General features: G+C 36.0%; 2 protein-coding genes across 3 annotated transcripts; both read right to left on the bottom strand.

The window, feature by feature from the left end:
• Positions 1–446: 446 nt before the first annotated feature.
• Positions 447–13,664, bottom strand: LOC140976188 (uncharacterized). Its single transcript, XM_073440133.1, has 25 exons — positions 13,470–13,664; positions 13,193–13,341; positions 12,980–13,089; positions 11,507–11,672; positions 11,242–11,342; positions 11,051–11,123; positions 10,784–10,919; positions 10,253–10,413; positions 9,699–9,823; positions 9,511–9,610; positions 8,877–8,973; positions 8,153–8,204; positions 7,692–7,793; positions 7,458–7,604; positions 7,202–7,364; positions 6,886–7,116; positions 6,652–6,806; positions 5,879–6,007; positions 5,642–5,759; positions 5,320–5,515; positions 5,033–5,144; positions 4,805–4,959; positions 2,736–4,149; positions 1,727–1,921; positions 447–1,203 (listed from the first exon to the last, which is right to left on the bottom strand). The coding sequence occupies exons 2-25, from the start codon at positions 13,323–13,325 to the stop codon at positions 733–735; spliced, it is 4,842 nt and encodes a 1,613-aa protein (XP_073296234.1). The 5' UTR covers positions 13,326–13,341; positions 13,470–13,664; the 3' UTR covers positions 447–732.
• Positions 13,665–17,249: 3,585 nt separating this feature from the next.
• On the bottom strand, positions 17,250–21,645 carry LOC140976187 (CDPK-related kinase 5-like). 2 transcript variants are annotated; one of them, XM_073440132.1, is made up of 11 exons: positions 20,803–21,642; positions 19,912–20,042; positions 19,726–19,767; positions 19,363–19,471; positions 19,095–19,173; positions 18,715–19,011; positions 18,528–18,640; positions 18,252–18,359; positions 18,117–18,179; positions 17,860–18,027; positions 17,250–17,778 (listed from the first exon to the last, which is right to left on the bottom strand). In XM_073440132.1, the coding sequence occupies exons 1-11, from the start codon at positions 21,391–21,393 to the stop codon at positions 17,638–17,640; spliced, it is 1,842 nt and encodes a 613-aa protein (XP_073296233.1). In that variant the 5' UTR covers positions 21,394–21,642; the 3' UTR covers positions 17,250–17,637. The 2 variants fall into 2 exon arrangements, with proteins under 2 accessions (XP_073296233.1, XP_073296232.1); XM_073440131.1 differs by having other exon boundaries at positions 18,117–18,359; positions 20,803–21,645.
• Between the last annotated feature and the right edge of the window lie 1,657 nt (positions 21,646–23,302).

Genomic DNA, 23,302 nt, shown 5'->3' with positions numbered 1-23,302 from the left:
ATGTGTAGACATAGACAAGCTTTTCTTATCCTTACAAGTAATCCCATCCAATTACCCACTGATTAAAAGTGGGTAATGGGCCTGGACCTTTTTAAATGCAGTCCGACTAGCAATCAAATGCATTTAAATCGACCAATTCACCTAATTTAAAGGAGTATTTTTGTGAGTTGTATCTTGGACCTTTTTACAGCCCAAGCTTTATGTCAATAAATTAAGTCCAATTATCCTTTATTGATCCAAATCTAAAAAAATATGGGTTCTCATCTCACACAGAATATCATATGGGTGAGGGAACTAGAAGGACCAATGATTCACGCTGGACCTTCATTGTGTCCTGCTTATGCGTTATGTATACGATAAACTGATGTCTTATTTGTTGCCCCTTTTGAACTCTTTAGTAACGTTAGCAAATACAAAGAACATGGAAAAGTAGTAGCAGATCTGCATTCCGTCTCCAACATATGGACGGTCCTGACTCTATATTTATCAATCTCACCAATAGCAGTAACTGTATTTGACACAAAACTGTCTAATTCCAACAATATCATCCCGAAAATAAGTAGGGCGTGGAGGAATAAATTACGAGAATAGCACAGTTACATAGAAACAAAACTGTCCGTCAAGTGAATAAGATCAAATGGCCCATATACACACAAAAAGATAAACATGATGAGAATTTAAAACACCAAGAGAGGCCTGCCAGTAAGGATAATAAGTGCATTGCTGCTGACCTCAGCCAAATGGTGAAGGAACTGGTCCGGCAATTGCATCTGATCTTTTTATGCTTCCCATTCCACAGATAATGCAGCCGGGACTCGATAGAGCTGAGAATTTGGCACCACAAAGATCACAGACATCGTATCCAATAGTAGATAGACGGCTCAGTGTGGCAGCACAGAATTGGGATGGATCTTCTAATGGATCTATGGACTTATTGGACAAGCCTCTCTGAATACATATGTCGACTAGGCTTCTCAACTCATCTTGCTTTCCTGGAGGTGCTTTTGATAAGAGTAATTCGAGCATTTGCTTAGAATAGGCATAGTTCTGCACATCCATGTTCCTTTTTATGGCAGTTCGAATGCAATTTATTCTGTGCTTTGCAAGAAGAGGTAATGAGCCCAGATGACGCGACAATCTAGCCATCTCATCTTTCGCGCTGATTGCACTGGGACCTTGAACTTTCCGCAGTCGGTTGATCTCCTGCAGTAACATAGAGTAGCCAAAATTGTCATTCACGTGGAAATGCATTAATGGATAAGCGGGTTCTTAATACAAATAGATGAGATTAAATCGCATGATTTGTGAAGTAGGAGAGATCACTTGGATTTAATGCAAAACCTCCGGGAGCAAAATGACAATCATTCTATCCCGTGACTCTGTACTTGAACCCAAAAAGAAAGCTACAGCTTTGTCTGTCGTATCAAATGACTAGACAAACCCATGCATGTGTTAACTTACAACAATGTTTTCACATAAAATTTTGCTTTGACATTACTTCAATGAGTCAATTGGTCAGTCATGTGTGCGAGAGGAAAAAAGGTCCAGAGAAACTTCCAAGGGAGAATGTTACATGTTAAAGGAGCTAAGCTTCATTCATCTAAACCTACACATAAAGGATTCAACAAAATCGCCCTTGGTTTACACGAGGAAAAAAATGAAGAAACAAATAGATATTAAAATAAGTTAATCTCAATAACTGTCAAGAAAAATAGAACCATAATACCTGAAGAAGGGTAACAGCAATCTTGTATTGGGCACAAATAGTAGCTTGTGCCTTAATGTCATCTCCACGAGATTGATCCTTGGCCAAAGCTAGGAAAGCTTCATCGAAGCAGGACAATGCATCTGAGAGTTGATTCTGCTCTAGATGCACAAGTCCAATCTTGAAACAGACTGCAGCAGCAGCACCACGGGGAACCTAGATTAAAAAGGAACCAGAACATAATTAAAGAGTTCTGATGTGCCCAAACAAAAGTTCTAGCTTCTAAATATAAGAATCCCAAAACAAAGGAACCAGAACATAATTAAAGAGTTCTGATTTGCCCAAACAAAGGTTCTAGCTTCTAAATATAAGAATCCCAAAACATATAAATAAATGAATTTCCAAGTTCAACAATATATCGGAGCTTCCACATAGTTTTAAGTACATATTTTATAATACCCCTTCACTGGAAAATTATGAGCTCAGGGTGGAGAGAGGGTGCCACACGGTAAACAGGCCACAAGGACAATAAGTTAAACATTTCTTGTTTTCATTTGTTGAACTGTGTCCATTCAATAAACCATTTGTATTACGGAGTAAAGTCATTATGAAAGGGTGACTGGAGGTCTCTGCTGTAGTTAATATGTTCTCCACAAACATAAGACGTAGATACCTAGTCTAATCTTAAGCACCTCCCTTGTGCATAAATATAACACAACAGTGTTGATCATATTCAATTGTGAGATAGATAACAGATGGCCAAGTTTTTAAGTTAAGTTTCGGCAAAGAGACAGACTTGCATGCATAAACCAGGTGCAACCCTCCTAAGAAAACTTTCGCATGCACAATAAAGGGTTTAGTCATGCACATCATCTACGATCCTTATGTTCAAGATATTAAAGTAACTTTTTTACATAAAATCAGGAAAAATAAAGAAAGGAAAAGTTGTACCCATTTAAAAAAAGATAGGACAGTATGACAGTAGCTAATGGCTCCAGAGAATTGTCTTTAAAAGAAAACAAATACTTACCTGTCCAGGTCGCACAGCCTTCGGAGGAGAAGCTGATCTTTCAGCAGGTTTTGCAGATGTTTTGGACCCAGGAGCTTCCAGCGAACTGAGATCAAGGGGCTGCGTAGAGACTGGAGCTTGTGACATCAGAGTTGGTGGCTGTGATGGTGCAGCAGGTTGAGGCACAGAATGTGGAGGAATACCTCCATCTGGAAGCCCAATAGACTCATATGGAACTGGTTGTTGAGTGACTTGAGGGGGTACTCCACCACCAGGTAGACCAGTATCCATGGTAACTGCAGTACCCAGGGTAGCAGGGATCTTGTCGCTTTCAGTACCTTGAGGATTTTGATCCAATCTTGAGAGAAATGTCCCGGCAGGAGGCAGTGATGCCGCAACCTGAAGGGATGATATCGTGTTCTGGAAAAAGTCCTCTGGTATTGGCCCGGCTGTAAGTCCAACACCGGGACCCATGGAAGTAGGCTGCAACGCGGGTGTTGGTTGGACGAATGCATCGGTGCCAAACATATCAGCTGGAAAAGAGGTATGAGCTGCAGCAGTTCCACTGGTTGTTGGAGCTGGTTGAGGTACAACTAGCCCAAGATCTGGTGATGAACTAGTTAATGATTTGGTCCTACTAATTGGGAGACCCAACTGCTTCGTGGCTTCTTTAATTTTGCTAACATCTACTTTAGTAGACTCAACTGGTTTGTCTCGGATTCTAATATGTAGCCTTTTGGTTTTTGAAGTTCCTTCCTCATCACTGCTGCTACCATCAGCACCAGAACCATATATCGACTTTTTGAACTCTTCTTCAGCTTTTGCCTGTGCATCTTCAGCACCAGAACCTGCATGTTTCTGAGAGAGAGTTTCTAGTCCCATCAAGGAATCACCTTCAGGTGCCTCTTTGGGATTGTTAGATATAGGGGAAGCAAGCAATTGCTGAAGCCCATTTGTCTTGATTCCTCCAGCTTTAAATGCTTTAGCCAAGCTATCTTCTCTCACTTCCACAACATTTCCTCTTCCTTTGATCAATCCTAGATAAACACCAATATGGTCTGTAACAATGGATGGGATGGTACCATCGTCAGTTTTCATATAAGGCATGACCTCAGCAGCCAGTTCCCACTGAGGTATGTCCTTCAAGTTCATGGCTGTTTTGATTTCCCAGTTTCCCCCACCCCATTCGGGTCCTTTAGGAACCATACTTTCAGCAGCAAAGTTTGCAAAGATGCCTTGGGTCCACCCAGTCGAGCGAACTCTCAAAATCCTCTCACAGTATCTCCTCAACTCTGAATTAGTGCCCTCTTCTTCCAACTTTTGGGCTAGACGCCGCATTGCACTAGGATTAAGGTGACATATAAATAAATCAAGCATACTTTCAAAGTCTGCTATAACTTCAAAAGTTTCTTTTGCACTGTCATACTGGCCATATCTGTAATAAAAAAGTCATTGGCAACATCATAGAGCGAGAAGTAAAAAGATAAAAATCAAGATGACTAAAACTCAAAGAGCCAGACATCTAAGATTGTGATCCATTCAATTAATATTAAAACAAAATGATTCCTGGATACAAAATAAATATGATGCATGATAAAGGCCACATTTTTCTGAGTTCAAAGTTTTCTGGAATATTACTTTTACAAACACAGAATTTGTTTTAAAACACTTAATCCTGGAAATATCATAAAATACATCAAATCTGAAGGAACACGACTTGTGACATAAATCTCGCAAGTTTTACCAGTTAAATCAGTCAACAAGAATGACTGAGTATCTGTCACCACACACCAGAAAGCATTAATACTTAAAAAATGCAAACATTTAAATGTAAATTTCAACAACAGTTTAAAACAAAGAGCAGAAAATGTTGCAATAAAAACCAAACCCTAGAGAATTCAGAACAAACGGCAAAAAAGAACACTTCTCAAGCACTCGTCTGGATCAAAGATAAAAAGAAAATGATTTAAGTAACATATATGCATGCAATAAGTTATAAGCTATAAGATGACTACAAAGATAAGCTTCAATTGAGTGTTCTCAAATTGACAGCCCTACAGTTTAAGCTGCTAAAGCACATATCAACACACCTTATGCATGCATATCCCAACTGGCGGAAGCGATGGAACAAATGTGAGGTGGGGGGACATCTAGGATAATCTCTTGACCGCAAGAACTCGTCTCTCAATGCAGACAAAGCAGTAGAAAAGCGAAGTGCTTTGATTGCATATTCTCCTCTCAACACCTTAGTGTAGAAATAGAAAGTTAGTTAAGAACATAATTTGAGGTCATCGATACAAAAGAAGTTTAAAAAACACCTGAGTGAATTGTGGGCCAGATTGTGACAGCGATACTGCAAGATCACCACAAACTGGAGAGCCTCTGGCAAGAACATCAAGTGATCGGGGAGTAATGCGCAAGCTATCGAATCTTCATCAAATAATCACACAATATGTCAATCAATAAACTCCCACAAGTGTGGAATATTGAACTTTTGCAAGCGAAAGATAAGTATGACAAATCCATTGTTTCACCCAAATCACATTTTTGCACCATAAGTGCCAACCATAGAGCTAAAGCATGTCTATAAGCCAAGAAAAACAACCTTGATGTTATTTGATATAGGACTTCTGACAGATCAAGCTTCTGCTCAAAATGTTGTTGCATTGTAGAAAATCCAATTAGAAGAGGTTCAAGTAGCCCAACAAGACAATTTTTTATCTCATATTTCTTCTTTTGCCTAACATTTACATCAGTAGGGCTTGCAAGCAGAAGACGGTCATTCAGAGCTCCGACCAGCACTGTACATAATTACATCGTAAAGAGTCAGATATAGAGAGAAAAACTCAAACTGGCATTCAAATGCAAAACAATACACAGACAGAGGCAGCTAAGGACACCTGTTTGGAAAAAACATCAGATCTCACCTGCATTAGGCATACTGATCGAGAGTATAGTCCTCACTTTTCCATCCCAACCAAGCATTTTAATAGAAGTTGAAGTAGAGAATAAAAGTGCAGGTCCAAGCCAAAGGAGGGATCTAAAGTAATCACAAGTTAAGGGGCCCACAAGGGTATAAAAACATCATTTATATAAGAAAAGCTACAGGGTACAAGTAGAGAAGGTAGAGGGGGAGAGACAAAGAGTTAAAGACATAAGGATATTGAAGGAACTCCTTTATCAAATTTTGCAGAACTGCTTGCCAAAATGTCCAAATCTGCTGTAACAATAAGCACTCGTTGTGTGGTCAATATACCTGCCACAAATCCCCTGAGTGTCTCTTGCCATTGTACCTAACATGAGAAGCTTTCACCTTGAAGCATTCATTTTAGCAAAAGAACTTTTATCAACACTGTCTACATGTGGTCAATAGAATAAGGGAATAAAAAATAAACATTGTCAAACTTTGGAAAGCTGGAACAGTGTTTAAAAAAAAACACTTGCACATGTATCAGTCAAAATTTCATGCTGAGCTAAAGGAAAATCACTTGGACGGAAATATCAGTTTTATAAAATTGTATACCTAGATAAAGGAGAGAACAAGAGGAGGATCGGAGAGAAATTCTATTCACGAGGATGTTTTAAAGTCAGAAAGCTTAAACTCCAGAGCTGCCAACAGTTTCCTTTAGATTTGTAATCACAACAGAAAAATGAAAAAAAAAATCCCTACACTTTACACAGAGGCAATTAATTGATTGCAACCACTTGCAAATTCTTATAATTTGTACTGATAATTCATCATCAAGTCATCCAATTTGAAGGAGGTTAACTAAAAAAAATCCTGCTTCTACATGTTTCTGACCCAGAACTGAAGCAGAATCTTAAGGACCGTGATGAAATAGGTCTGCTAATGGCATGCAACATTAAAGAAGACAGGAACGACCATAAGATTACAGATTCGTTTTCTGTAGCTTACGAGTATAATCTGAATAACTACCTGAAGTACAGTTTCATTTGCTTTTAATTTAATGAATTTTCTCCCTTCAGCTTTTGTTGAGATGTAATGCCCGTCAGCATTCGAAAGGCGGTATCCTTGGATGAGTTTAGCCAAGCCAATCTGGTCCCCTTGAGAACAAAACATCAAAGTAGATTCTACAAAAGCAGAGGTCTGGATCAAATTCAATTCAATCTGTTCAAGCACATGGATGAATAACAACACCCCATTAAGCACCTAGAGGAGTAGAAAAGATACGATCAACATCACTTTCGAACAAAAATGACAGAGGACCCTTAATAGAAGCAACTTCAGTGTCCACGGCATCATTTTTATCAACTGCTCCATTCTTCTCAATGGATTCTTTTGAAGCAGCTCCCGGTAACATATACACGGCAAGTCCAGTCTTATCCCCATCAAGAATAGCAAATTGATTTTCATTAAGACCAATGAATGCTGCATCTACACCTGAAAAATTTGCAAAAACAGTGAAGCATATATTTATTGCACAATATAAAGGCACAAGAATGGCAAGCAAAACCCAGGAAAATACCTTTGAAATTGGTAGATTTACTATTCGCCAACTGGGAATCAGTGTTTTCCCAATACAGCACAACTTCATTTGTCGTACCACTGAACTCATAGACTACAAGAAACATGTGTTGCTTTTTACTGTATACCACATATTTTGGATGGAATTCTACATTTCCAGGAATCTGAAAGTGCAAGAAGGGTGGGTTAGGTATATATCCTCATTGGCTTGATCCCAATTAGATGAACAAATCAAGATTCAATTGATCAAATATTACCGAATTGTAAAGCTTTTTATATATATTTTCCACACCAGAAGTGAGATTATAAGCCACAAGGTTTGCTCCTTCGATATAAAAAGCCCTGATGGGATAATGAAGAACCCGGTTCTCTTTATTGAAGAAATTCAGCTCCAGATGAAAAGGCTGCCAGATTAACTTATCAGAGATGGCCCCATATGTATTATAATATCTAATATAAGCTTAGGCTGCTATACTGTATGGCTAATTTACCTGGCAAATAGGGAAGTCCCTTAAATGATATTTAGTATCCAATACAGTGATCAGAGGTAATCTAGATATTGGAGAACTCTTTGCATTGCCTTCCATAAAATGCTGCAACAACCAGAAAAGATTGATAGTTAAACGATATTTACTTTTATAAGAACAGAAAATTTATAGTTGTTAGCTGCTAATCTGTGTTTTTCTTATACAGGCGAACAATTTTCAAACTATGAGCTCCCATGTTTAGCGAACAATTTCCCTTGACCTTAACTAACAATCATCTGAATATCAAATGTGAATATTTCTCATGCAAATTTATGATTTGGTACCAAACTGATCTAAACTCAAACTTATTTCTTTACGAATAAAAGTCTAAAACCTAAAATTTAAAATCTATCAAGATTAACTACTCTTACATCCTAAACATCAATAAAAACTGAACAAAATCATCAGACAGCATATTTACGTACACTGTAAAGAAAAGCCTTCCTTGCTATGTCCGAGATTGTTAGCTGGCTTTGGCTGACAAAAAGGTTAAATCAGGGTTAATAACGAATGTGAAAATAAAATATTCTACGATCCAAGCCCATGCATCAGGATGATATATGACAAAACATTGAGAAAATTCAGTCTATAATTCAGTTAATTTTCTTCTTGAAAAACTACCTAGTTGGCATGCCACGTAATTGATAATGTTGTTTTATAAAAAATTCCCTCAACTATAACTGCTCAAGTCATAATATAGAAGGAATATAATGAGTAAATGGTCATAAGCTAGAAACTTGATCCTTTAGATAATAATTACTGAAAGTGGGTTAATAGACTTGATAAGGCTAGTGTGAGCACTGCACATCATCCCTATCATCCAATCAAAGCAACCATTAGCTAACTGTGGGGAGAGACACAAAATAGGTTGAAAACTGAGCCAATAAATCATCTTATATTTCAGGCTAGAAAAAAACAAAGGAAAATTTCTGCATAGATGCAGGAAAAAGAATGTAAAAGCAAATGAATCTGGCTACAGAACTTGCACAAAAAATTTAAAAAAACACAGGGAGAGATGTCTACGGAAAACAGAAGTTTTTTCGATTTAGAGTTAATCTTTTTGTTACAGACATAATCAGTATAGATGCTGATAGTCTGATACAATGACTGGAGATTGCATTGAGGGGCCAGGTCAATTTCCAGACTCACCCTTTCATATGATGCTCTTGCAGCTGGGCTTGCAATTGGTGGTCAGCTAATATACCAGATGAACCAAGGGAAGCAAGTTTTTCCTTCAACACGGACGCTGTTTTACATGTCAGAGACATCAAAATAGGAATCTTTTTTACCCTTCAATTCAATTAAAAACACTTTTCACAATTGAAATAAATAAAATAGTATTTGAAATCTCTAAATAAGAACTTTCAGGTTTCAGTCATTTTACTAATTATTTGAAAACATTGCATTACCCCTAAGAACCTTTAACCTCAAATCAGTATATAATTCAAGAAAAAATAATGCTTTTTGTCCGCTCATTTCCCAAGATAAATCCTGCTACACAAAAAAAACTATCCCAGTTGAAAGTTCAGCACAAAAACCTGAAAACAGTTGAAATATTTTCTCTTTCTTTGTTGAACAAACTGCTAGGTATTATTGGAGTTGACTATCTCAAGAAAAATAGGTTCATAAATCAAAATCAAATTCATCATTCATAGAGGTATTCAAATAACAAGAAATATCTGCCATGTCACGCTAGCCAAAATGTATTAATGGTACCCCATCCGCCACAACACAAGTAAAAATAAATGAGCAATCAAGTAAAGAGTCTATATTAAGCAATCACCTGATGATCCCCTTGCACTTTGCAGAACAGCAAAGAGTTGTTTCCGGCCCTCTCTAGTATAAGCAGCTCTATTTTTCCTATTATCTCCACCAGCCATGCTCTATTGAGAAGCATACAACCTATTTATGATTGTTAACTAATCTGAATGTAACCCACAGGCCACAACTAAATAGTATGGTGATGCTTACTGAAAAAAGAAGTGCTGCTAAATTCAATTTTGGGTGTACTTCGAAAGACCTAATTCTTGGGAGAGGATAAACGGCTTCTCCCCCTTGCTGGGAAAGAATACGAGGAATATCCATGGATTCAATAGCTGCATGATAAGATATAAGTAGAATAAATGAGATTATATATGCATGCTTAAGTAGCAAATAATAGAAAGGATAGAAAGCCTTGCTAAGAAAAGGGCGAAGCAAATATGTGATGATTAATCATCCTTAAAGAGTTTTAAATAATCCAGTAAACTGGTTGACTAAAATTACGTATATAACCGTCAACCTCACTAGTCGAGAAAATCTCCCGGGTTAAATGTAATCATGCAAATAGTTTAAAAGAACAAAATTTACATTCTAAACTGAAAGGACGCATAAGAATTACATTAAAACAACATTTACATGGCCAAAAGGTAGAATGATAGATAGGATCATATACCTCCTGAACCTCCAAGTCATGACTTTATATATAGAACACTGAATTAGAGCAACTGAAACATCATCACCGATAAGTAACGTGCTCAACTAACCTGCAGGCTCGAAAAAGTTTACTTGAGTTGGAGGTCTATTAGGGTTCACAGTTACACGAGTTTTCCACACTTGAACACTTCCATCTTTGGACAAAGTGACAAGCAACCTCAACACTGGAAGCCAAGCAAGTGAAGTGATTGGTTGTGAACCGACTTGTGTACTGTATTCCAACCAAATAGCATCGTTTAAGACAAACACAATGCACAAAAATACCGAAAACAATAAAGGCTACCACATAAATTCTGTATAAGTTTCCTAGAACTGAAGAAAGAGCATAAGATTCAAAAAATAATTAAGGAAGTGAAACAAGGAGATATTGAAGAATTTGCCACCAAGTAGAATGACGCTGGACAAAATTGATGGGATCAAGAAAAAGTTGTCATGTAGGCAGTAAATGAATGATAAGGATTTATAAGGCATGCAATCAACGATACTAGCTTTTATCTTAGTAAAATAACTTGTGAAAACAGTCACCGATTACATAATCATGTGTAAAGAAAAGGGTACCGTAAATATACATGTTAGCTTACATTCCAATCATCATAGGCCTTTCAGTGGATACATCCCATGCCAAAAGTGTACCTCGTCTGTCACCGACAAAAATCCATTCCAACGTCGGATGAAATGCAAATGCTCCAGCACCCTGTAGCCTGATGGTGTTATCAACTGCAAAGGAGTCAATATATTATTAAGTTCAAATCTGAAACACAAAACAGTTATTCTGAGAAGTTAAATTATCATCTGCTTCAGTTGTAAAAAACGGAAGTATGAACATAGAAGTATTGTTCAACTCTTACGTTGTAGGGTGTAATGAACAGCATATGTGTGGATATTGTAAGCTCGAATCAAACCATCTTGATAAGCTACATACTGGTACAAGCGCAGAGAAGAATAAGCTCCATAAATTCTGGGCACTATATCATGGGTAGCAGAACTAACAAAAGCAATTTTATACGTCTAAATATCATCTTAAAATTAAAATTCTTACGAAAGCTGGAAGGCGAGGATGACAAGCAAGATTGACAATGGGTTTCTTCAAATCAGTCTTTATTTTTGTTGGAGCCTTCCCACCTTCCACAGTTCCAACAACTAGGCAATGATAATGGTAATAATAAATTCAATAAAGAGCTCCAACCTTTCGAATGGTTTCATAGAAGTAAACCTCCAAGTTCAAATAATAATAAAAAAATTGATAGACTTAAACTAACCACCCCACCCCAAACATGGATGCCAAAAGAATAGATTGGCTTAACCTGTTACACTCATCTTCTTATGGAATCCAAAAAACACTACTGGTTGAAGAGGAGTCAAGGCAAGATGAACTTCAGTGTCAGGGGTAATCTGTTCTGTCCTCTTTTCAGGGGAATGCAACACACAAGTTTGCTCACTGTCAAAATCACAGGATCGAATTGTACAATCCTGAATATAAATAAAACAGGATTCATACAAAAGCAAAGTGAGGATAACAATTCTTATTCATGACATGAATTGAGATGTAAAGTGGCAAGTCAAAACAGAAGAGATAACGAATAAAACTAAAATGTGTGTTGAGACACAGATGAGTAGAAAAAGAAAGATTCGAAAGGAATATAATTAAAGTGCTTTTATGAAACATAGGCGAGTTTCAGTATAAACAAAACTCTGGAATAACTAACTTTGGGCAATAACACAATTTTGGAGAAAGAAAAAACCTAATTTAATCATTGAGTCAATGACACAAAGATCAAAACTAGTGATGTCTGGCATTCATGAATTTGGAGAAGAAACACCCCCAACTTCCACCCCAGGCAGCAAAACGAAGAAAATGACAATAATTGCTATGCTAATTTTAACAAGGAAACAATCTCAGTCCTTATATTTAAAAAATTGTATCCTTATGGTTTTTCTATATCGAGTTCAATCAGCACAACAAATTTGACATCACATTATTGTATTCATGAGTAGAGTATTCAATTTAGAACAGAATGAAAGTCCAGCGGAAATCATTGGTCCTTTTAATCCCCTCACCTATAAGTTCAGTATAAGGGGAAGACTCAAGAGAAGGGGGCCAAAAAGTTGTTAACTTTTGTTATTCAACAATTGGAATAGAAATGAATGCTGAATTAACTGATTTCATGTTGCTTCGGTAAAACAACTGATTATTAGTTAAGGATCTGATGTCAAGCCCAACATCAAAGCATGATAATATAATCTCAAGCCCAAGACTACTATAGTCCACAAAGTCTCAGCCCATATAATTTTAGAATGCTTAGGCCTAACTAGATTTAGTGAATAGATTTCACAGTTCAGAAAGGAATATTGGTTTATTGGGTTGTTATATTCTCTCAACAGATTTTTACCACTTGTCAATAGTTCATTAGTTGTAGGAGTCTATAAACATGGTTGATTGTAATTATCTTATCTAAAAGAGATGAAATGAAGTTCTTCATTATCTTCCCAAACATATCGTTTCTTTTAGTTTTCTAACTTTATTTCTCTCCCTCTCTTTCAAACAAATCCAGTGAACTGTGAATGACGTTTTTTGTGTCTCACTGGAACACAGCATTCAAAGTAAAACCAGTACTTTTTTACTTAATTCAACATATTAACTAAAGGTCCTGTTTCAACATTAGTACAACCAGGAGAAAATACAGAGATTTTCTTCTTATTATCAATTGTACACTTAGCCATAATTACTGGAGTCGGGACAATTACATTTACTGTGGAGTATAAGATTGAGCACTGACCTCAAGTATAGCAATCAGAGAATGTCCACCCATGGGATTATATGTCATGCGTACAACAGGTGACCCGATGTCCACAGATGCAATCTTGCTTCCGGTATATGCATCAAACTCTATACACACATTCACATAAATAATATATATATATTACAAGCTCCATCCCTTTACTTTTGTGATAAAATAAGTGAAACTTGGAGAGGGGAATCACGAGTATACCTACTATACAAGTGCCTATGGCCACGGATACAATTGCCTGATTTGGGTGGAATGCAGCGGCGTGAGGTTGTACCGGCTTGGAGCTCCGATCCGCATGTCGGAGATCCAAATGTTGCACCGTCGCCCACTCCATATCAAGATAGTTTCAGCTATATGTTATCAATTATAACTCCGCTTAATCAGAAGCAATCGATTCGATTGAAACATGTACACGGAACTATGAAGTCATTCCTAGCATAATCAAATCATTGAAGAAAGCAATTTCAGAAAAAATGACCAAGAGATCACGGATCGATCGAAGGAAAATTGAAGTTCTTTGGATAACTTGATCGGATATTGAAGATTTCAGCTAAGGGAGCACGATTTTTGCTTCACGTTCAAACAAAAAATGAAGAAAGTAAGGACGAATCCGAAGGAAAATTTAGAAATGGAAAGCAGCAGCAGAGGTGTTGAAATTCCCAAAAGAACCCAGATTTCTGTAAAATTGTAATTACACCCATTGACCTTTAGATGTTGATCAATGAAGCCTAATTGGGCTTAGTTTATTTACATAAGTTTGGGCTTTTAAAGAGGTCCAGAGCCCATTCGTGAAATTTTGGTATTCCAGTCTTGTTTATTTTTCCCTATTCTGTGATTTATTGGAGAATAGATACAGGGGGCAAAAATTGGTAGGCACGTGTGAGAGTGTAAACGAATCGAGTTGGATAACGAGTTTTTAGAGTTAAAATCGAAATATATTTGATTTGTATTTGAGCCTATATAATTTGAACCGAACTTGAATATGTTTGAATTTTTTTCGAGCCGAATCGAGCCAAAATTATGTTGTTCGATAGTTTGCGAGCTTTAGTATTTTATTAATAATATAATTATATATTAAATAAATAAATTTCGAGCCTTCCGAATTCTTATTTTCGAGCAATAATTCATATAGTTTGCGAACATGTTCGAATCTTTCGAGCTGAACTAAAAGCTTTAATTTGAAACAAAATCGACAAAAATTTTAAAATTTTCGAATCGAGTTTGAACTTGAATAGAACTAATTCGAGCATTCGAATTTTTATCATATTCAGCTCGATTCGATTTATTTATACCCCTAATTACATCTAATCTAAATCTAATATTCTTATAAAAGGATGAGTTGAATTGTTTTTGTCCATATTGTCTTTGTATTTGCGTGTTGGCGTGAGTTGAATTGGGTTAAATTAAATTTGTTTGTTGTTCATTTTGTCGTTGTATTATAAATTTTGTTTTTTTATAAGTTGTGTTAAGTTTTATTAAACCCAGCAGGTCAAGGGTCTAGAGTGTATCGGTTTCGTGTAGCTTGTATGCCACATTGTAAGTTATTATATTAATGTCAAAATTTTTTTTACAATTTCTTCTTGTTTGTTTTTCTGTAAAATCGTTCGGCTCTTTTAAAGAAAAATAGTTTTGTAGTGCTTGATTTACGGTTTCCATGTTGCTTTTCCATTTTCAGTTTTTGAATGCGACTTCGAGTACAAACATTTGTTAGCTTCTCTATCTTTTTGTTGTTTTTGTGATGCAAAGAAATTTGAATTTGAGTCGTGTTGGGAATTAAATTATCAAAGATCAAACCAATTTGAGAGAAAAATCAATCTATTCAATTCATAGATTTAATTTACAGAAAGAAATAAAAACTCTCAGATCCTCACAGCACTCTCAAGGCTCTCATCTACTTGGAATTAGGATTCCTCAACTGGGAATGAGATGATTTGAACAACGAGCTGAAGCCTCTATTTATAGAGGATATTCTGCACATGTTAATGGGTGTGAATGGAAGATGGCAGCCATTGGAGAATCAACAATAGCTGCACCTACCGTTGAAGAAGTGGACCTTCTAGATGGTGGCTGGAGATTTCCAATTTGAGTTCTTCAAGTCGCCCTCATTGTGTTGTGATTCTTGTAAAATTAAATTAGTGTATCCCGTGTTCCCGTAAAGTTTGATGACTGTTCACGGATTGTGAATCTCCAATGGCGAAAGAGTTTCGTCGCAAAATTAGATTAGACAATAGTATTTTTTTTCCTTTACATCTCTTGGTGCTAGGCTTGATAGAGAACCTGCATTCTCAAGCTACGGGTTTTATAATTTTCGGGTTCTAGGACAAATTTTTCATTATTTTTCACCAATTGTACCTAGGGATAAATGTTCAACTCATTTTCAACTTTATTTTTGGGATAGTAAATGAATTGCATATTAGGATGCATGCCATAAATGATGTTGATGAGAAAATTGTGGCAACATTAATGGATATGTTGAAAAATAATTCATGCTCATAATTGTTATGTCGTATTAAACAATATTCGTTTGTCGAGAACATCGAGTTACATATTTGTAAGAATGTTGTTTTGGATCAACGTTGCTATGACACTTCATCGGTTGATCAAGTCACAGCTATTTGGGTTGAAGGGAATAATCTTAACATATCTTATGGCAGAGATATTATTATACATGGTTGTAATGGTTGTAATTACAAGATAAAGCATTACTTTAGCTTTTACGACCCATTATAGTATCTATTGTTTCCCAAATGGCCAGAATGAATGTCATCAACATATTCCGAAGTTCAAGAATGGGGAAGATGTAAGTGGTTGAACGTCGAGGTCTTAGTTCCGATGAATCTCTCTTCCATTGATAATGTACCACAAAAAATACAAATAAAAAACCTTGACTGAATTTTGGATGGAGAAAATGATAAAATAGTCTAACCAACTAAGCCTACGACAATTGAAAGATGAAAAAAAACTTTGCAACAGCTAATGATGATGTTAAGTTTCACAAATTTCAAATTGTGCAAAGCTCAATGTAAAAGTCGAACCAAGGTAATCAACTATGCTCAAGTATAGACACTTATTCAAATACATTTAATTATTGTGTACGCATTCACGAGTGATTTTTCAGGTGCCACATAATAATAATCGTCCAATATCAAAATGAAACAGCAAGAGTGAAATTGTTAGAAGAGATTGATGCAACATTTATTGGTTGTTCTGTTGAGAAATACATCGAGATGCAAACTAAGGTGATTAAAAATATTCATTTCAATATTATTGTAATAATCTTATGATATTTCCTATAATTACATATTTTATATTGCAGCAACAAAGAGTTGAGAGCGAGGAAACATATTTTATCACTCAATCAAAGAAGATCGCGAGTTTCTTTTCAAATTAGACAAATCCAACTCAGACAAGAATGAAAATACTATCAATAATTAGGAATGATTTTGAGAAACCAAAACAATTCAAGAGAAACATAAAAGATACAAAGAAAAAAAGACTCGGAGAATCAAATATATATTAATTGATGGTAAGAGGAGTACCAACACAAAACAGCAACACCACTGGAAAAAAATAAGTAATCTTCCAAAGAAGAGACCATTGCAACTGAAGGTGATGAGTATATTGCTTATTTTAGTAGAAGTGTAGGACCGAGCGCTTGTCGCTTTACCAAAAGTTATAGCTGGTGACAATTATGTAACTTAAATATTTTAAATCGCATAATAACCCAAACATCATGGTTCGATCGTTCTACCCAACATAGACAATTATTATATCTCAACAATCTCTCTCTCAATAATTGCAATCTTTACAATCAATGAGAGTCGAACACATGACCTTGACTTTTATACCAATTTTAAGAAAGAGCGTTTGACGCTTTACCAAAAGTTATATATGATGATAATAGTACAACTCAAATATTTTAAACCGCATAACAACTCAAGCATTATGATTCAATCGCTCCACCTAACAAAGACAATTATTGTACCTCAAAAAAAATGAAGAAACTTAATCAAAACAACAGAGACTTTGGCCAAAAAGTACAAATTAACTAGGAGAAGAATTAATTATATTTTTATGTTGAAAGTTTAGAATGTATACCATGTTTATCAATATTCAAACATCTCAATGTACAACGGATATTTCGTTTTCCCAAATAAATCTATACTATCTAATTTTCATTTACTACTTATAAAATCAATCTGCCATGTCCGTGTCTAACTTACCAGTTAAAATATAAAAAGTTGAAATTGGCAGATAATTTGAAAAACAGAAAACAAATGACATAATCAGGTATGAACGTTCCTTCAACATCTGAAAATGTTCCCACCAGCAATCAAACACAAACTATCATTTTACAATGGGTGCATACATACACATCGGCTCGAATTCAGTCCTTGTTAGACTGCAGCAATGCCACGCACTATCTCGGATCCTCGACACGGATGAGGCCATACGAACACATATCATTAGGAGAACACGAGCCCGATGCATTATGCAACGGATGTGAGGTCAAATGGTTCATTAATAACGTGTGGAAAATGTTTTCGGACAGACCCTTCTAAGCCTTTTCTGTGTTTACACGAAGACTATTAGGCAAGCTGAGGAAATGTTAAGAGCGTTCCAGGTTTGCACAGTATCCACAGGAGTCAATGAACTTTGGCGAGAGACCGGCTGGAAACACCATGCAACAACTTGACGAATCCGAGGAAACTGAGTTTTCCATCTGTGTGTCTAATCCAGTCATGGAGAACGGCATGAACAGGTACAGAAGGGCTGAGGCCAAGTTCCTGAAAAACAGAAAAAATAATAGAAGGATTTTAATAAATTTGCAAGTATTGATTCAAGAGCTTGTCGAATCTTCCATTTACCGAAGCTAATTCTTCGATCATGATGGTTCTGTTCCCTTCCTTTTCGAAGAGTTCGTAGGCACAACGAGCGTGTTGTTCCCATCTGTCTAGAGCTTCTAACTGATGGACACTTAATGCAGCGGCACAGAATTCTACAAAATCCATTCTTCTGTATTGAAGGGCGTTGAGCTGTTGAAACAGGATACGGACAGTTTAGAACAGTGGAGGAAATGGAAGTTTGATGAATAAAAGAGTACAATAAGTGGTCAGAAGCATACGGAAGCAAGAAAGTCATAGATGCGTGATTCATTCATAGCATCGGTTGCGTATATCTTCAAGGCCTGAGCAAGTAAAAAAAACTGAGTTTTGATTCGAAACAAAGAAATGATTAGAATAATGGGCAAAAAACCAACGGCTTTAATATTGTCTAGACTTATGGTCCCATTCTTGTTAGGTTCCAACATCGCAAATTGCTCCTTCAGATAGAATAGTTCATCCGCTGTAAGCGTTTTTGATAAAGCCTGCCAAAATTCCAGCGAAAGAAAAGTAAAAGTAAAAGAAAAAGAATTAAACAAACCACAATAGCTTGATGGCGCAGATAAAAATTTAAAATAACTCCGTACTAGAATCTTTTAAAGCTTATGTTCAGGATTCGTCTTTTTCACAACAAATTCGGCACACAAACATACCCTTAAAGCAGCTTTCCTGAGGGGAGATGACCGCATATAAACTTTCATGAGTTTGAATATTGATATATCCAACGGGACTTTTATGTCATTTGTATCTCTGATCCAAGGATGGCCTGAAGTTCATATTTCACAAGTGTTGTTCAATATAAAATCATTTTTCTTGAGTTTATCAGAGTAAGAAACTCACACATGGCCTGAGCGGCAGTCATTCTTTTACGTGGATCTTTATTCAACAGACGTCTGACAAAGTCTTTTGCCTCTGAAGAAAGAGTAGGCCAAGGTTGTTCATCATAAGTCGGTTCAGCTTTTACAACAGCTCGAAAGATGCCAGATTCAGTTCTAGCCCAAAATGGACGGCTTCCACACAATAATATGTAAGCTATCACACCAATACTCCAGACATCAGCCTCAGTACTGTATGATCTATGTAAGACTTCCGGTGCCACATAATATGCACTGCCAACAATATCATTAAGCCGCTCATCTGCATAGAAACTGATTACTATAGCTACCTGGACCATAAAAAACATGTTTGAAATAATAAAAATATATTAAAATAGAACGAACCTGGTTTAACAAAATCTGATAATCCGAAATCTATTGCCTTCAATAGTGAGTTTTCGTCTTTGGATGTGAACAAGAAATTCTGATCCGGTAAGAAGCTATGGTTAGGCCAGACAATAAAGAATAGTTGCAAATGCAATGGATGAAGAGTACACAACTCTTCAGGTAAATAATGGTGGTTCAATGTATATAAATAAACATCAAGTGGGGAAAATCAGTATCAGCAAACTGTCTGCTATCATTTCCCGACATAATAGTCCAAAACTCTTACCTCGGGTTTAAGATCTCGGTGTACGACCCCTTGGAGATGGCAGAAAGAAACAACATTCAATATTTGCATCATCACAGTCTTTGCATCATCTTCTGAATACTTGCCACCCCTGTGAAAAGAAACAAGTTTTTTTTACCATCAAGAGAGCACATAAATTAAATACATTGTATATATTTTGATTCCTTGACAAAAACAGTCTATCTAGTCTAAGCTGCATCGAGGAGAGTACTACTCGTAGATCATACACGTGTTTTATGTAAGAAGCAGACATGTTTAATTCATCCAAGAGTCTATGTTACAACGGTAATGTTTCCACTGGCGTAACACAGACAGAACCAAGGATATCAAAAACCAAAGAAATACCTTGAAAGTATTCTATCCAAAAGCTCGCCTCCCTCACATAACCTGGGAATATCAAGGAACATGTGAGGAATTACCTCAAAGGGATCATTCAGAGATATTTGCAGATCATAAGAACATGTCGCAACCAAGGAGATAGAGCAAAGAGCAGAAATGAGCCACAGCTAAAATTAAGCAATCAAAACTTACTCCATCACCACATAGACATTGTCGTGGTCTTCATAAGCATCATAAAATTGTATCAGGTTGCTGTGTCCAGTCAAAGCTCTCAATATTTTCACCTCCTTTCTTACATCCTCTATCGCTATTGCAGTGGTCATCTGGAGATACAAATACAACCACACAAGAACACATTAAAAAGAAAATCAAGATTATATCTGAATGAGTAAACACATTAACTAATTACACTAAATATGGTGTTTAAACATATGAAGATACAAGCCATCTCAAGTACCAAATTCTGAATCTGAAGTTAAAATAAAGTACAGGCCATCCCACCAAGGTTAATTTTTAAATTTTTTCTCAATAAATCACTATCCAAAAAGTAATAATGTTGATAAAAACATGATAAGTACCACTAAAGAAATATTATTACATGTTCTCAAATAGTCCGATCTGCAGGTTAAACCATAAATACCATCTAGAGACACCGTAACAGAAACAAAACTTCTGCATGAACTTTGATCCCCAGTTCAAGGTACACAACTAAGCCCTCCATTAATAAAAAAAATACAAGGTTCCAGTGACTTGGCTTTCCTATATCAGATTCCGAAACTCAATCGACCGTTTGGAACCGCTTCTGCAACCTCAGCTAGCTCCCCACATTATTTCATATAAATAGCCCATCTAACGCTAATTGTTTCTACATAATTTCCAGTACAGTATGGAAAACCACTGTTGCATATAAAAATCCACAAAAATCAAATGAGACGAAGACCATAGAAAAATCTATATTTTCCTATAGATCAGATCACCCTAAACCCAATTTCCCATAAACGAACCAATCCAAGCAAAATTCAACATTAGATCACCACTAAACTCGGCAGAGAAACTACAGGCAAAACAAGAAAAAAAATGTACCTTTGTTTTCGGTATGACCTTAACAGCAACCTCCTGCCCTTTAAGCTCCCCCTTTTTGAACTTAGCCCTGCAAGTGTATCCAAAATGCCCTCTCCCCACCTCCTCTCCCAGATCATATTTACTATAGAAATTCTTCGAAAACCCAAAGCTCTTATCCAATCCCGCCGCCTCCGACACCTCTTTCCCCTCCGGTATAGCTGCCTCGTTTGGCTTCACAGAGCCGTGCCGCCGCGCCAGCACCGCCCTGATGTGCTTCGCCGGAGAAGGCGGCGGGAACGGCCTCTTGAAAAACCTCAACGGTGTACCGCTCGAAGGAGCTGGAGATCTCGCCGGAGACTTCTTCGAGAAAAAGTAATGCGCCGGGCTTGGGCTGTAGAACCGGAAAAAAGGTGACTTCTTACCTGCTCCTGGGTTCTCCTCATTTTTCCCACTTTCCTCGAAATTCCCAGAAGTTGATGCATCTTCTTCATTACTCTTGGCCGGAATCCAATTACCCTTATCCTCAACTGGGATATTTTCGGGCTTGATTTCATCAGAAGATTGGAAATTGGGCTCCGGCGACTGCTTGGTTTTCGAGACACAAATCCCCATTCCTACTTCCTAGCTCCCACAAGACAAGAAATTGCTACCAATCAGGGTTTTTACGCAGAACCCAAATATTCAAAGTCCCGAAAACACCCAATTTAAACCGCATCCATTTCGAATAATCTTGCAGCAACTTGCGATGCATGCGAATGCTAATGCCCATGCGAATGTGAATTTGAGAGAGGTGAGAGGGAGATCCATGGAGGAAGCTGAAAAAAAAGTAAACGACGTTGTGTGCTTTTGTTTTTTCAAGAAAAAATTAAATTTTGAAAAAGAAAGTATTAAAATTTAATTTAATTTAAAGCATTAATTCTGGTTAAAAGAAAAGGTGAGAAAAATAATTAAAAATTAAAAAAGATGATGAAATGTAGAGGAAGAAGGGTGGGGGTGGTCCAGCCTATACAGTTGATTGAAGTCCACGTGGCATCCATCTGGTAGACAGGTAGAGGTTGGTTTAAATGTTAAAAAAAATTATGTTATTTAATTTCCAAAAATAATTATTGGGATGCGTGGTGGTTGAGTTTCTGATTATTAATATTAATGCTGGCCTTTTTCCCATATATTTTATTTAATGAAATTTCCATGCCCAATATCTTTGTTTTTATGAAGATCCAAGTTTTGAATTGGGTTGTTTTTCCCTTTTATTATTTTACAACAATAATGTTTATGGTGGCACAATTAGAGATGTAATCGAGTCGAGTCGAACTCTTGAATGTTTGAGCTTGACTCGTTTATAATCGAACCGAGCTCGAATTTTATTTAACAAATATATTCATGATTCACGAGCTTATTTGAGCTTTTATCGAACTTAAATATGAATTACACATTTAAATTTTTATTTAATAGTAAATTATATATTCAGAGAGAAATATAACATTCTTATTAAAATTTATAAATTTATTATAATAAATAAATTTAATAGTTTTTTCTATATATTTAATAAGTAATGTGCTAAATCAAATATCAAAATTATTATTTTTTTCATCTAAGAGATGACTCATAAACTTACCAATGAACATGTTCACGAACCGAATATTGTAAAACTTGAGTTTGGTTCGTTTATCTTAACGAATCTCATTAAACGAGCTCAAACGAATTTTTATCAAATCGAGTTTTAAATAGCTCACAAATGGTGAATATTCGTGTTAAAGTGTACTTTTTATTTTTATATTTTTGATTTAAAATGTACTTTTTTATTTATACATATGTGAAAGAAGTGTGAAATGAATGTGGATCCATATTTGGCGCAGAAGCAAACAACAAATTCGGCTGCGTCATGTAATAGAAGTATTCAACCAAGAATCTCAATTATGCACTTAATTTTATGATTTAAAAAAAAAGATTGAGAATATAATAAAAATGTAAAATACCAAATGTATGGTCAAAATTAGTTGAGCATTTGTTTTCTTCTCCTTGTTTCACTTATTATTGAGCCCCATATTTTTACACCAGCCGAAAAATGATAAAACCTTGATATGGATTGATCATATTTTTTTATATATAAGATTTTATTTTAAGTGGATTAGGTAATTTCCAAAGAATAGATTATGTATGGATATGGGAATTAAGGTTTTTTTATTTTTTTTATTTTTTTTATGTATATGAAGTTAAAATTAGAAAATGATGTCACATCTATTCACAAGTATTCACTGGGAAGTGGGAAACCTCATGAATTCTTTGATTTCACATCAACTTTATTAGTCACCGGCTTAGATTTTAAATTCACGAATTTTTAAAAAAGTAATCATATTTTGCCCACTCTAAAAGTATGTGAGAATAAGCATTGTTATGTCTAACAAAATTCGTAGACATAGATAATTTTAAGAAGATTAGATTTTAGTATTTTTTTTCGATTTGGTTCGGTTAGCTCGAGTCATATTACATTGAGAGTTTTACTCTCAATAACTCATAAAGT

This window comes from Primulina huaijiensis, chromosome 5, assembly GCF_012295235.1.
Source record: "Primulina huaijiensis isolate GDHJ02 chromosome 5, ASM1229523v2, whole genome shotgun sequence".
NCBI lineage: Eukaryota > Viridiplantae > Streptophyta > Magnoliopsida > Lamiales > Gesneriaceae > Primulina > Primulina huaijiensis.
Note: the sequence above shows the minus strand (reverse complement) of the source record. Positions and strands in the feature narration are given on the sequence as shown.

Bases quoted from the DNA above. Each gene is read 5' to 3' on its own strand.
- LOC140976187 (XM_073440131.1), bottom strand. From the start codon at position 21,393: ATGGGGATTTGTGTCTCGAAAACCAAGCAGTCGCCGGAGCCCAATTTC. The intron at 19,768-19,911 runs GTAAGTTTTGAT...TGATATTCCCAG, and splicing joins AATGTCTATGTGGTGATGGA to GTTATGTGAGGGAGGCGAGC. The intron at 18,641-18,714 runs GTGAGTTTCTTA...TATGAACTTCAG, and splicing joins GACTGCCGCTCAGGCCATGT to GCCATCCTTGGATCAGAGAT.
- LOC140976188 (XM_073440133.1), bottom strand. From the start codon at position 13,325: ATGGAGTGGGCGACGGTGCAACATTTGGATCTCCGACATGCGGATCGG. The intron at 11,124-11,241 runs GTAAGAATTTTA...CGCTTGTACCAG, and splicing joins ATCCTCGCCTTCCAGCTTTC to TATGTAGCTTATCAAGATGG. The intron at 7,794-8,152 runs GTACGTAAATAT...TGGTTGTTGCAG, and splicing joins GGAAGGCTTTTCTTTACAGT to CATTTTATGGAAGGCAATGC.